Source organism: Dipodomys ordii, unplaced genomic scaffold (assembly GCF_000151885.1).
Source record: "Dipodomys ordii isolate 6190 unplaced genomic scaffold, Dord_2.0 Scaffold104, whole genome shotgun sequence".
Lineage (NCBI taxonomy): Eukaryota > Metazoa > Chordata > Mammalia > Rodentia > Heteromyidae > Dipodomys > Dipodomys ordii.
The window spans coordinates 837042-852657 of NW_012267320.1; the positions used below are offsets into that span (position 1 = coordinate 837042).

Consider the following 15616-nt stretch of genomic DNA (forward strand, 5'->3'; position numbering starts at 1 on the left):
AAATGCTGTAATATTACTAATAAACACAACAACTAAATAACTCTAAATCACATTTTTATAGTTCATCATTCAATATCCATAAAATTCATTTAAAATAAGTATTTGGATATAAGGGTGTACAGACAATTTTAAAAAGTGTAATTTAGAAATTTATATTTAAATAGCATTATATTCAAAGAGACATCATACAACTACTATTGTGAAAAAAAAATCTTACCTGGAACATTTCTGTTTCAGAATAGGTCTTGGAGGAACTTTTTCTTTTGTGACCTTGTGTTCAAACTTCAAATAAAACAAAGACATCCAAATTTGTCTCATATTCCCATGACATAAAGCATAAAACCACAAGTAACAAGTATTTCAGGAACACACACAATGCTCAGTCTGACAGACAACAGTGATGATGTTCTGACCCAGACAAAAGCCCAGAAAGCTTTAACAAATAATATACTGAAAAGAGGAACAAGAGTAGACACACTTTTAGGAAGGCGTTCTTAAAAATTAAAAGCTGAAGATCCAATAAGCTATAAATATTAACACAACTATATACTCCTGTCACCCAGGTACTGAAGTTAAAGTACTCCCACCCTAAGAACTGCCCTCCCATTCCCAACTTTGCAGAGGATTAAAATTATCAAGAGTAAAAATAATAAAACTAAAATGTAAAAAGTCTCTTTCTCTTATTAAAGGTTAAGAAAAATGATCAAAAAATAAAAATAGTAAAATGGAAATGTAAATAGTCTCTCTTTTTAGGAATTAAAAGAAGATAATAATACTTCACTACAATGTGTATCCTAATGTTTCCTGTATTTTCTTAAACAATATAACTTGGTTGTTTTTTTTTAACCTGGAAAAGACAAGGTCCAAATGACACAACTTCTAAAAAGTTAGAACATATTTTACATGGTATAAACATTTTAGTTATCTCAATGAAGTTTCCCCATATTAAATACTTACTTCACATTTTACTTGACCACCACTGCTGAAGATGATAATTTTAGAGATGGTTCCTTCACAGTCAGGTGTAAGACAGATGCCTTGCAGAAAATCCTATTTGATTTGAAAGAGAAAGTTAACAGAGTGGAAAGATCTGTACATGTATACTTTTTTGTTTGTTTGTTTATGTGGCTTGGACTCAGAGCCTGGGTGATGTCCCTGAGCGCTTTTGCTCAAGGCTAGCACTCTACTACTTTGAACCTCAGCTCCATTTCTGGTTTCTTGGTAGTTAATTAGAGATGAGTCTCATGGACTTTCTTGCCTGGGCTGGATTTAAACCATGATTCTCAGATCTCAGTCTCCTGAGCTGCTAGGATTACAAGTGTGAGCTGCTTGCATCCAGCCTGTGTACCATTTAATCACCAAGAACAGTCAAAAGATAGCATAGAACATCCTTTAGGGGAGCTCTGGAAGTCCTGTTCACTCCCACATGATCGTCAAAGCTCCAGAAGGGAGACTACACCTCTAGGTGTGGGAGACCTTGCTCTAGTTGAGGCAAGGGAGACTGCCATAAAATATGGAACACGTAAGCAGAGGACTGGCCACAGCCCTTTTCCTTCTGATATGGCAACAACATGTTCCAGAAAAGGGCCACTCTTCAACTAGGATTCAGAAACAAGGCCATGGCCACAAAGAACACAGCTGCCACAGCTTAACTGTGCACAATAACTGAAAACTTCAGCACAAATAATATAATCAAACAATAAAGCTCTCTTTGTAAACCAAAAGATATCTGGGCTGTACATTACTTCAGCATCTTAGTCATGCTGACCAATTCATAGAGGATATTTCTAACTGTGAGAATAAAGCCATGAAGAGAAAGTAGATGGCAAGAGAAATTCAAAATAAGACAGGCATAGCAGAAGTGACAATGGTGATAGCTTTTGGAGATAGCATTCTATCTCTAGCTAACTATGTGAAAATTTGTTCTTGTCAAGTGAATAATTCCTACTGCTAAAATATCTAACACAAAAATTTCATTTTTTACCAATAAAAACTGTGTTTATATAGGTTTATGTAGTTTAATAAATACAAAACAGAAATAAATTTTATAAACTCACGTAGATAATAAAATTGTGCCTTCTTTCAAGGTATTTTTAACTGTTTATGTGTTTATTTTAGCACTCAGGGGCAACATATGCATTTAAAAGACAAAATTCATACCAAGTTATCAGCCTGAAAATAACACATTTTCCCCACAAAAAAAAAAAAAAGAAGAGGAAGTGGCCTTTAAGGTAAACATTGTAAGATAATAGGTGACATACAAAAGAATACAAAGTGATATCAAACTGTCATATTATTTGGTAGCTAATTTCCAATGTTTTATAATCTGTTCATGTAGAGCAATATTTTAAGTATTATGAGTCAGTTTATTACTAATGCCTCTGGAATCCTTGTCATTTTCTCTTGACTGATTAATGGTTTCAGACATTTCCAATTTTGTTTCACGTGCAAATAGTATTTCACACAAATAGTATTAGGGATAATACTACTGTTTCTCAAAGCATTTGGTATAAGAAAACTCACCATTAACAAAGATAAGATTAAAGTTGATTTCTTTCATTTTATCTTATCAAATTCTGGTAGAAAATAAAAATTTTGAGACATTAATTCTACATCAACGTTTTCCTAATGATTAAAAAATCTGACTAGCTGGGTGCCAGTGGCTCACCCTGTAATCCTACCTACTTGGGAGGCTGAAATCTGAGGATCACAGTTCAAAGGCAGCCCGGGCAAGAAAGTATGTGAGACTCTTAATGCCAATAAGCCACTCAGAAAATCAGAAGTGGCGCTGTGGCTCAAGCAGTACAGCACTAGCCTTGAGCTGAAGAGATGAGGGACAACGCCCAGGCCCAGAGTTAAGGACCCACAACCACCACCACCACCACCAACAAATCTGACTAAAATGGTATGTATTTTAAAGTCATGTATTTAATATTTTTATTGTTGATCCTAAAAATCATAAAACAACTGGTAGTTAAGCAATGTATAAAAGGCATTTCTATGGTTGTTGCCTTTAGAAAAGCAGTACAAAATTAGAAGTGGGGGGGGAAAATCACAACTTCTTTAGCCAGATGTGATGGCATGAGGCCTGTACTCCCAGTCAGGTGTGACAGCATGAGGCCTATACTCCCAGTCAGGTGGGATGGCATGAGGCCTATACTGTATCTCAGCCAGGTGTGACAGCATGAGGCCTATACTCCCAGTCAGGTGGGATGGCATGAGGCCTATACTGTATCTCAGCCAGGTGTGACAGCATGAGGCCTATACTCCCAGTCAGGTGGGATGGCATGAGGCCTGTACTCCCAGTCAGGTGGGAACATGAGGCCTGTACTCCCAGTCAGGTGGGATGGCATGAGGCCTGTACCCCCAGTCAGGTGGGATGGCATGAGGCCTGTACCCCCAGTCAGGTGGGAACATGAGGCCTATACTCCCAGTCAGGTGGGATGGCATGAGGCCTGTACCCCCAGCCAGGTGTGATGGCATGGGGCCTATATTCCCAGCCATGTGGAAGACACAGGTAGAAGGTTCAAGGTCTTAGACCAGTCGGGAAAATCTGTAAAACCTTATCCTGAAAGTAAATAAAGCACAAAAGGGCACCGGGTGTGACTGCAGCACAACGCTCCAAGTGCAAACCACAGCACTGCCAAACAAAAAAGCAACATGGTTTTTTTGTTTAATGCTTAAAGCTATCTAAAATTTTTCTAGGGCTGGGAAGGTGGCTCCGTGGTAGAGTGCTTGCCTCACACGCATGAAGCCCTGGGTTGCATTCCTCAGGACCACATAAGTAGCAATACCTGGAAGCGGGACCGTGTTGCAAGTGGTAGAGCACTAGCCTTGAGAACAGAGAGGCTCAGGGACAGTGCCCAGGCTCTGAGTTCAAGACCTAGGACCAGCAAAAAAAAACACAAAAAACTAAACATATTGTGAATGCTTGTTAAGTAATTTATATTTCCTTAAGACTTTTCTGAAGATTTGTAGAGGAAAGCAAAATGAAGGACAATTAACATAGTAAAACATCCAGAGAATCTCAATATGCCTTACCTTGTCAATTTTATCATTAAAGGTAGTTGTTTTTAACTTCTTCCAGCAGTTCATATGAAACTCTATTTTACAGTACTGGCAACAGCTGATTCGTATAAAACCCTGTGATTAAAAAACAATGCGTATTTTACAAATGTCTCGGCACATATTCACTCGTGGCATATATACCAACACAGAGAAAGAGATGCTGAATTTATCTGTATATGTAACATCTCCTTGAGGGGAGCATAATACATTTGTACCCCAAATACTTAGTCCCAGATATACTAAACATTTGCACAGTGGACAGTATGCTCCCCTTTACCTTGTATCATGTATTATGCAAACATAACTTCATCTGATCAACTAGAGATATGGTGCGGCGATTAGCTTCATGGATAAACCAGCACCGTAACCATTTATTCAAGAACCAGACTTTGTCTCAAGTACGGTCTTTTGGGGGTCATTCAGTGACCTATCTTCTCACTTCACTCACTACCCCAGTAGTTCTAGATCTTCATGTGAACGCTAAGTCCAGGGCAATAAACATAAAACTGCTAGTGAGCCAGAGGACTTGGGTGCCTTTAAGTACAGAACTTACCCTACCCTTACATCTTAAAGCACAATTTTGCCGGTTAATGTCCATTATATATTCACTATTTACCTTGAAGTCTGGATCAGTTATGTATATCTGGATTTTGGAATAGCCATGGCACTTCTGATAACAACAAACGGCATCTGGCACTGGAGGAAACCTACATTCTTCAACAAACTTCTCTAACAGCATCTAAAATAAACAAAAAATTATTACTGCAATACTGTCAATAAAAATGGTTATAATTTCAATAATCTTTTACCAGAAAAATATTTTCAGCATAAGAAAGACTAAACCTAGCCGGGCACTGGTGGCTCATGTCCTGTAATCTTAGCTACTCAGGAGGTTGAGGTATGAGGATCACAGTTCAAAGCCAGCCTGGGCAAGAAAGTCCTTTAGACTGTTATCTCACATCAATCAGCTGGAAGTGAAACTGTGGCTGCAATGGTAGAATGCTGGACTTAACCACAGTGCCCAGACCCTGAATCCAAGACTTCAACTGATACACAAAATAACTAAGAACAAACTATATACAAATTAAAAATCTTTAATTTACTTATTACTTTTTTTTTTTTGCATGTCTGGGCCTTGAATCCTAGGCTTGGGTGCTATCTCTAAGCTCCTTCTGTTCAAGACTAGCATTCTATCACTTGAGCTACAGCACTACTTCTGGCTTTTTCTGTAATTAATTGGAGATAAGAGTGTCTCCCAGACTTTCCTGCCACGCTTCAAACCGTGATCCTCAGATCCCAGCCTCCTGAGTATCGTGAGTAGGATTTCAGATGTGAGCTACTAGCACCCAGCTAAGTCTTTTTAAAAATAAAAAAAAAAGTGTCCAGAGAATTGAAAAGAAAATCTCTTTTAAATTTTCAGAGAAGAATAAAAATCCGGTAGCTGGGTTTTTTTAAAGTGTTTTTCTTTTCTTTCTTTTTCTTTTTTTGCCAGGCCTGCGTACTGTCCCTGAGCTTCTTTTGCTCAAGGCTAGCACTCTATCACTTGAGCCACAATGCCACTCTGGCTTTTTTTTTTCTGTTTATGTAGTAGTGATGAATAGAACCCAGGGGTTCACGCATGTTAGGCAAGCACGCTACTGCTTTGCCACATTCCCAGCCCCTCCAGCTTTTTTTTTTTTGTCAGTTGTGGGGCTTGAACTCTGGGCCTGAGAGCTGTCGGTCAGCTCTTCAGCTCTAGGCTAGTGCCACAGCTCCACTTCTGGTTTTCTAGTGGTTTATTGGAGGTAAGAGTCTCACAGACTTTCTTGCCCGGGTTGGCTTTGAACCGTGATCCTCAGACCTCAGCCTCCTGAATAGCTAGGATTGCAGGCGTGAGCCACTGGCGCCCGGCTCTAGCTTGTTTTTGAGATATGGTTTCAGTAACTTTTACCCAGGCTGGCACTGAACTACACCTATCTCTGCTTCCAGGGTAGGTGGGATTTCAAGTATGCATCACCATGCCTGGTTCCATTACTCATTCATTGGTCATTTGATAGACACTTGCACTCTTTCATCTTTTGGGCTATTATGAATTATGCTGCTATGAACATTCACATGTATATTTTTATAGACTCTAGGAGTGGAACTGCTGGGATTTTCCCCCAAAGCAGCTGAACCACTTTATAACACCATATTACATTACATTCAGCAATCTAAGAATATTCTCAATTTTTTTACATCCTAGTGGGTACTTACTGCTGACCTACATCTTAGTGAGTATAAAGTGATAATTCACTATGCTTCTTACTTGCATATCTCTGAAGGATATGATATTGTGCTAACTGGCAACCTCTATATTTTCTTTACAGAAATGTCTTTGTAGATCCATTGTTTTTAATTAGGTTATTTAACTTCTTCCTATTGAGTTTAAAAGCTGACCTTTGTGATTTTAAAAGCTTTGATCAAAATTAAGTTCTATAGATTTGTGGGTTCACTACAAATGAAGACCTAACACATGATTTAGTCTTTCTGAAACTAGTAAAAAATTCTAATGGCTCTGAACATGACACTACGTTCATACTTTGATTCTTCACATACTATCGCAGTAACTATAGTGACCAAAATAAAACAACAGTGCTGCACCTTCTTCTAAGTACAACAGTACAACAAACTGCTTAGTAACGCACAAGCTCAACTCCAGAATGTGTGGAGTTGGGTTCTACCTGTACAACTGCCCTGCTGTTTACCTTGGAGCTCATAAGTTGACTTCCCTCAACTCAATGTCCCTCCTCTTAGAATAGGAAGGAATCAGAGAAAGCCAAGTCTCAGGGCTTGGAAGATATGAGACTAGCACAGAGGAATTGCCAGTGATTCTCACTAGTCTTTAGAGTCATGCCAGGCCATCTGGATGGAGTACTGCTACCTCTGTCTTCAGTCTCTGAGCTAGTAAGAAATACTTGAATAAATGGTTACCTTTATTTTCTCTGGATGAGACTCTTCAATAATCACATTACTTGTGGGCCAAGTTAGCACACCAGGAAGACGACAAATCAAAGTTTTTGCTTTTTCAAAATGATTGAGGGCTTCCAGAAACCTAAAGTCATAATAAAAAAAAAAGTTCAGAAGATGTGACATATTTTCATTTACTGCAGAAGTTATCAAGATTTCAAGCTTACTACTAAGAACAAATTTGGTAAATGACTAGGTACAAAATAGTCAAGATAAATGTTCTTAAAAAAAATCACTAGGTTGCCCTGCATGCATGAGGCCCTGGGTTCGATTCCTCAGCACCACATAAGCAAAAAGAAAAAAGCTGGAAGTGGCGCTGTGGCTCAAGTGGTCGAGCGCTAGCCTTGAGCTGAAGAGCTGAGGGACAGCGCCCAGGCCCAGAGTTCAGGCCCCACGACCAGACCCGCCCCCCAAAAAATCACTAGGGCACTGATAGCAATAAAACACAACTTTGTTCTGGGTTCTGTTTTGTTATGGAGAGGTATGCAACAGGCCTTTTAAGAGTTTTAAGAATCTGTTCACTAAAGAATATCAGAAAAAAAAAACGAAGCATATCTAGAACGGGTTCTGGTGGCTCACCCTGTAATCTTAGCTACTCAGGAAGCTGAGATCTGAGGATCAAGGCTCAAAGCCAGCCCAGGCAGGAAAGTCTATGAGACTCTTATCTCCAATTAAGTACTAGGAACCCAGAAGTGGCACTGTGGCTCAAGTGGTAAAGCACTAGCCTTGAGCACAAATGGCTCAGGGATAGCAGCACCCAGGCCCAGTTCAAGCCCAGTCAACAATAACAACAACAAAAATCCCTAGTACTAGATGATAGCATAAATCAAGTCTTTCTTCTGCTCTTGAGAGAATAAAGACAATTTCTTGCTTTCTCCAATCGTAAAAAAACTTCCTATTTTAAAAACTTATTTTCTGGCCGGGCGCTGGTGGCTCACGCCTGTAATCCTAGCTACTCAGGAGGCTGAGATCTGAGGATCGCGGTTCAAAGCCAGCCCGGGCAGGAGAGACTGTGAGACTCCTATCTCCAATAAACCACCAGAAAACCGGAAGTGACGCTGTAGCTCAAGTGGTAGAGCGCTCGCTCGCCTTGAGCTGAAGAGCTGAGGGCCAGCGCCCAAGCCCAGAGTTCAAGCCCCACAACTGACAAAAAAAAAAACTTATTTTCTGGGGCTGGGAAGGTGGCTCAGTGGTAGAGCACTTGCCTTGCATGCCTGAGGCCCTGGGTTCAATTCCTCAGCACCATATAAGCAAAAAGAAAAAAGCCGGAAGTGGCGCTGTGGCTCAAGTGGTAGTGAAGAGCTGAGGGACAGCACCCAGGCCCAGAGTTCAGGCCCCATAACCGGACCCAAAAAAAAAACAACTTATTTTCTGCAAACAGGTATAAAAAGATTTATGTGCAGAACAATTAGATCACCATCTACCATAAGACAGTTTCCAACAGCAAAACTCTGAAGCAAAAATTCCTCATTAGAATGCCCATTATGTATCATAGATATATAAATCATACCATGTTATTTAGAAATTAAAATGGAAATTTCAAATTGGTAAAACCTTCTCAGTTTACCACAATCCTAATGTCACTTTCCTGTCACTGCTGCATTAAAAAGGTATATCCAAAACAATTCACACTGGACTTTGAAATCATTTGCCATTCATAATAATGATCTACCTTATCCTTAATATAGTTCATCATAGCTAGACAGTAATTTCACAAAATAAAAGTTCTTTAATCTCTAAAAAAGGAAACTCTAGGTACACTTGAAAATTAGATGAAAACTCAGAAATAACTGAAGTTGTGAATGATGGCTAATTATCTGACAATTATTTCTTTGAATAATTTAGCCTAATACACCTAGCATTTTGTGAGTATAAGTGGCTAGAATAGAGATTTTAAAGTGTAAGGCATAATCCTGTTCCTTAAGGGCCATATGAACCATTTGGAAAGAAAACAAAGAGACAGGAAGCATTAGGCCAGCAAATGCACATTGGATTAAGTTAAAGTTCCAAGAAAGGTTGTGGTAATAAGAGTTTTTTGTTGTTGTTGTTGCTATTTTTTTAATCAGGGCTTGGGTGAGGTCCCTGAGCTGCTTCTGCTCAAAGCTAATGTTCTACCATTTCAGCCACAGCACCACTTTCATAGATAGTGGGTTTTTATGTCTAACGCATGATACCTTTGTTTTTTTGTTTTTGTTTTGGCTGGGAGGACTTGAACTGAAAGTCTTGAGCATGTTCATCGGGCATTCAACTACATGAGCCATGTCTCCAGCTTTTTGCTGGTTAACTGGAGATAAGCGTCTCATGGACTTTTCAGCTTGGGCTGGCATTGAACATGATCTCAGCCTCTGGGTAGCTAGTATTATAGACATGAGCTGCCATGTTTGGCTTCATGATATTTTTGAGAATGTATGTCCTCTCGTTTTCATATTTTTTAAAAAAGAAATTGGCATTTAATTAGGGAAATTAGACTTGGAGAAGGGTTCTAAGGTTGAACTCATAACCACAGTTCTTTTGCTTCCAGTTTGTTTTTGGATAGTTTCTCAACTAACTTGCTCTAAGTTAATCTGAAAACACCATTCATGATCATCCTATCATTACCCACAAAGATGGAACCACAAGGCAGGTACCACCATTCCTCTCTCATAACGTGTATGCGCACACTCACGCTCCTGAACACCTGTGTGTGTATGTGCTAGTGCTGGGACTTGAATTCAGGGCCTCCTGCTCTCACTTGGCTCTTTTGCTCAAAGATGGTTGATATGCTACCACTGAAGCCACATTCCACTTCATATTCTTTGCTGGTTAATTAGAGATAAGAGTCTCTCAGGTTTGTCTGCCTAGGCTAGCTTCAAATCACAATCCTTAGATCTCAGCTACTAAGTAGCTACTAGTGCCCAGCTCACAATTAAAGTGTTCTTTTATATTAATTCAGTCACCATTTATAGAAGATACTTACTAAAGGGTATGACATGCTTCAGGTTAAATCATTCTACTATTGATTTTCTTATTGAATTCGATAATACAAAACACCAGACACTACAGTAACAGCGTAATTAATAATTGATATAGAGATGCTAGCTACTCAAAGTAAATCAAAATTATGACACTGTATCACACATAAAATAGTAAAATAATTGCAGCAAAATGGATCATCATTGCATTAGACTTCAACTGAGTTATCAGCCTGATGCTTAGGGTCATTTCTACTAACCTGTTTTTTTTCAAATATACTTTCCCAATCCCACAGTAGGCCAAGCAATCAAGTCCCTCATTGGGATAGTGTTCAATAATCCTCTTAAACTGGTTTTCAGCCTCAGATAATTCCTTTAATAGCAATTAGAAAAACAATCACTTATACAAAGAAAAATTACTGGAATAGGCTTTATTTTAAAAATTCTTTATATATACTATATATATATAATATACATGTTTTAAAAACTAATTATCAAAAGTTCCTATGACCTTCTGTATTTATTTTGTTTTCTCAGAAATTATATAAATTTCTGACTACATTGCTACTCCAGTAGTTATATGGAAACACATTTACTAGTATCAATACTAAAGAGAGAAATTGATATGTTTGTTCTTCCTTTTATAAGATTAATTTTGGTGCAAATACACCATAATGTATATTCTAGGAAGTGCTGTTCCTTTGGAAGGACTGGCATAACAAGGGCTCTCCAACACCCTGGCATGCTTCTGTGGTATGTAACAAACAAAAGCTCTACCTGAAAAACTGAACTTTAGTAAAAACCTGACAGAAGACACTCTTGAATATTCTTGTCAATGGGAAGTCTTTGTGTTTTAATAAATTTTATATTTGGAAAACAATCCAAAAGTATTTAGTTGTACAAATTAATAACCCAGTTGTGGGTATAAAAGGAAATGTCACTACAAAACTAGAGGTTTTGTAAGCAGCTTTGAGGCCAGTACCAAAGGAGGCATTCAAAACTGTTCCAGACCAGGACTGAGCTGGCATAAACACACAGCTTAAGGGACAACTCTGGTGAAAAGCTTTCAAATGTGGGAGTTCTACCATATTTTTGTGTGTTTATTTAAATCAGTCTCATAATTACATTATAAATGTAACAATTACTTTTTAAATTCTGATAGGGTAAAATACAGTATTATTATTCTGTCAATGTACAAATTAAAGTTACACAGTTATCTCCAAAATTCTATTGAAAATGGAATTAGGCATTAATGAAGGATACCCTATCTGTCCCATCATAAAGAAAAATAAATGAACCCTAGGAAGAATAGAGCCCTGGAAGTGAGTGGAACATCAAAGATAACTGGGTGATATTTAGAGTTCAAGCTTTCACCTAACAAAGAAAGCTTAGGGCACAAGTGGGCATTAAGGGTATTATATTTGAATCATCCTAAATCATCTTAGCATTTACAGAAAACCAGAAATCATTAAAAAGTTAAAAGCTAACCAGTGCAGGTAAGTAAACATCCCAGAAAAATGAGCCAATGGAAACCACAGATTGAACCTAACAAGCAGATCATGTGTAGACTTATGGGCACCCTGCACTCAAGAACTAAACCTAGGCATTCACCCTACAGGATGGAGAAACAGTAATAAAGTCACTTTCACTCCCCCCCCCCACCGCAATAAAACAGCCTAATGAAGTTAACTTTCCAGCTTAAAACAAACTTCCTTTTCTAATCTTCCCCAGGCCCATTCCTGCCTTCCATCAGCAAACGTAACAAATATCTAAAATCTGATTTAGAAATAATCCATGACTTTTCTTTTCTTTGGTGCCAGTCCTGGGTCTTGAATTTGGGCCTGGAAACCGAGTTTTTTGACACAAGTGCTCTATCATTTGAGCCACAGCCCCATTTCCAGCTTTCTGGTGAATAACTGGAGATAAAGAATCTCTTGGATTTTCCTGCCTGGGTTGGCTCTGAACCACAATCCTTAGATCTCAGCCCCCTAAGTAGCTATGATTACCAGTATGAGCCACCAGTGTCTGGCTAGTCCATGACTTTTTACTGTGATGAGATGCATAGACAATCTTATGTAACATATATGCATAATCTGTTGTTTTATGCCAGTCCTAGGGCTTGAACTCAGGGCTTGAGTACTGTACCTGAGCTTTTCTGCTCAAGGCTAATACTCTACCATTTGAGCCATTGCTCCATTTCTGGGTCTTTAGTAGTTAATCGGAGATAAGAGTCTCACAGACTTGCCTGGGCTGGTTTCAGACCATGATCCTCAGATGTCAGCCTCCTGAGTAGCTAGGATTATAAGCATGAGCCAACCCAGCTCTGTATAAATTTCTTTCTTTTTTCTTTTTTTGGTCCGTTCGTGGAGCCTGAACTCTGGGCCTGGTGCTGTCCCTCAGCTTCTCAGCTCAAGGCTAGCACTCTACCACTTGAGCCACAGCGCCACTTCCGGCTGGTTTTTTTTTTTTCTGCTTATGTGGTGCTGAGGAATCGAACCCAGGGCCTCATGCATGCAAGGCAAGCGCTCTACCACTGAGCCAACTTCCCAGCCCCTCTGTATAAATTTCTATATAATGAGATAACAATGTTCATTATCTCCAACTTTTGCTTTCCCTCAATATTTGTATTTCTGATATCTTTATATTTTTATATAAATGACAGGCAGGTTTCCCATCAATTGCTAAGCATAGACTTTTTTCCAGTAGGAAAGTCAAACATAATTTTCCTCTACTACTACTTTTGAGACAGGATCTTGCTAAGTGTCTCAGGAAGTTCTCAAGCTCAAAATCCTCCTGCTTGTGTCTTCTGAATTCTGTTTTTTTTTTTTTGGTTTTTGTTGAGTCTGTCTTCTTTGCCTTATATATGGTGTATTCACATGTAAATCTTTTGAAGGATTGCGGGGAGGACACGGAACTTAAGGGAAAAAGGATGAAAAAGGGTAACAGTGAAGCTCATTAGACACTGATAAAAGTGAACTATACAATTTGTGGGTGGAGACAGGAAGAAGGGGCTGGGAGAGAACGAGGGAAAAGATGACACTGTATGAAAGGAAATGTACACATTACTTGACTCTTGTAAGGGTAACCCTTTTGTACCACCTCTATAATAATAAAGTAAATTTTTTAAAAAACCCACAGATTATTCCAGCATTTGAGAGTTGAGGTAGGACAGTCAGCAGTCTGGAATACATAATATACTATATCTAAAAAAACAAAAAATCCAAAACAACCAAAACAAAAAGCAGTACCAAAACTAAAAACACATAAACTAGGTTAATTTAGCTATTTTAGATTTTCAAAAAAAGTATAGAGAGGAGCCAAAACACTTTGTACATAGCTTCTGAAATCAATGTCCTATTTTAATTACTTTTTCTCAGTTAAAAAAAAAAAATCTTACCTCAGGTTGTCCTATTCCAAGAAGAGAAATGGCAAGTCCATAGACTACTAATACATAGTTGATCATAGCCAGGTTTAATTGCTGCCAATAAAAATGCTTTAGTTAAAAATGTGAACACAATTCTGCCCAATTTATATCATGCTTTCTTAGCCACAACAGCAAAAGAGTGAAACAGCATCTTGCTATTATTGGCTTAAGGATCAAACAGAATTAGAAAATAGGGTTTGCAAAGATAAGCTGTTATACTACCATGAACTAGTAAAGACACTGAATATATGTCTGATTTATACACATACACACACAAGTTAAGGCTTAATGGTCTTCTAAACTCAACCAAGAGCATCAGCACTGATGAAAAGTTAGGAAATACCTTTATTTTTTGGGGATCTAGACCATTTAGCAACTCTGTAAAGGCCTGTGCTGCACTGCGGCAGCGCTGCTCCAGTAAGGCCGTGTAGCCATCCTGAATTAAGCTTCTCAGCATTTTCATTATGTTAGCAAAATCCTGCAAAAAAGAAATCCTGTTTCAGTAGTCCAAACCTATGCCTTTTAAGAATAAAAGATGCTAAATTCATCAATAATATTCCATAAGTAACAAGTAAATGTCAAAATTAGTCTTTATTAATCATCCTAAAAATTCCTAAAAATGGAAATTAAATGGCAATGCTGCCCCCCATGTTCATTCTGATATATCTGCCATTGACTGTGACAAGAAAGAGTAGTTCATCTTAATTTCTACAGGGTGCTGAGCCTTCCTTTTTCAGATTCAACAGACAGTGCATGTTGACATCTTGACAATGTATGTTGTTTATTTATATGGAGTTTCAGAGTATCTATAATGCAATATTTGAATAATTTTTCTATCTGCACAGCCTCTCTTTTCTATTTTCAGTCTCAAAGTATTTTTAGACTTGATAAAAATCAATGTTGTATGTTTCTTTTGTGCTGGGGCTTAACTCAGGGCCTCATGCTCTTGCTTAGCTTTTTCACTTCAAGTTGGTATTCTACTATTTGAACCACACCTCTACTTGGGGCTTTTTGCTGGTTAATTGGAGATAATAATCTCTTGAATTTGTCTGGATAGGTTGGTTTCAAATTTCTTTTTTTTTAATTTTTTGGTCGGTCGTGGGGCTTGAACGCTGATTTTGGGCACTGTCCCTCAGCTCTACAGCTCTACCACTTGAGCCACAGTACCACCTGGTTTCCTGAGTAGTTTATTGGAGATAAGAGTCTCATAGACTTTGCTGCCCAGGCTGGCTTTTAACTGCAATCCTCAGATCTCAGCCTCCTGAGTAGCTAGGATGACTGATGTGAGCAACTGCCCGAAATGATCAAATTTCCATAATCATATCTCAGTCTCCTGAGTAGCTGGAATTACACATATAAGCTATCAGCTTGATAAAATCAATGTTAACACATAATTCAAAAATTTCCAGGCTGGGCACCAGTGGCTTATCCCTGTAATTGAAGCTATGAAAGAGCTGAGCTGGGCACTGGTGGAATACATCTGAAATCTTAGCTACTTAAGAGGCTGAGATCTGAAGATCACAGTTCAAAGCCAGTCCAAGAAAGAAAGTTGATGAGACTCTTATCTCCAATTCATCACAGAAAAAGACAGAAGTGGAAATGTAGCATAAGTTTTAGAGTGCTAGCCTTGAGCAAAAGGAACTTAGGGATAGTGCCCAGGCCCAGAGTTCAAGGCCTAGGCCTAGCAAAAATAAATAAATAAATAGGAATGAAATTCGAAACCAGTCTAAGCAGCAAAGTTCATAAGACTCTTATCTCCAATTAACCATCAAAAAGCTGAAAGTAGAAAAAATAAATAAAGTAAAAAAATAAATAAATAAAAAAGCTGAAAGTGCCCATGTAATTGTGATCCCTCTGTACAGTATTTTTACAATAAAAAAAAAAGCTGAAAGTGAAGTGGTGGCTTAAATGGTAGAGCATTAGCCTTAAGCAAAAAAGCTCATGGACAACACTCAGACCCTGAATTGAAAACAATTGAAGACAACTGAAGATTGTCTCCAACTGTTAGATATTCTAAAACGAGTTTTATATAGATGATTAGAAATGTTTTCCCTTTGTAACCTGTTATACAGAACTGAAGTAACTGAATTTTTAAGTGACACACACATTTTGAAGTACTTATGCCACGCTAATAACTTTTCCATCACTAGATAACATGAAAAGATTTATATACAAAGTTTGTTAT

At 38.3% G+C, this 15616-nt stretch overlaps 1 protein-coding gene across 1 annotated transcript in view; it reads right to left on the reverse strand.

Annotated features, from left to right (window-relative positions):
* Ttc3 (tetratricopeptide repeat domain 3) overlaps nt 1-15616 on the reverse strand; it is a 106465-nt gene that overhangs the window by 48099 nt on the left and 42750 nt on the right. Inside the window, exons 17-24 of the mRNA XM_013027424.1 lie at nt 13775-13909; nt 13405-13485; nt 10268-10380; nt 7021-7141; nt 4685-4807; nt 4042-4143; nt 958-1050; nt 218-282 (exon numbers count right to left, since the gene is read on the reverse strand). Coding sequence (XP_012882878.1) covers nt 218-282; nt 958-1050; nt 4042-4143; nt 4685-4807; nt 7021-7141; nt 10268-10380; nt 13405-13485; nt 13775-13909 — 833 coding nt within the window. The remainder of the gene's footprint in view (nt 1-217; nt 283-957; nt 1051-4041; nt 4144-4684; nt 4808-7020; nt 7142-10267; nt 10381-13404; nt 13486-13774; nt 13910-15616) is intronic.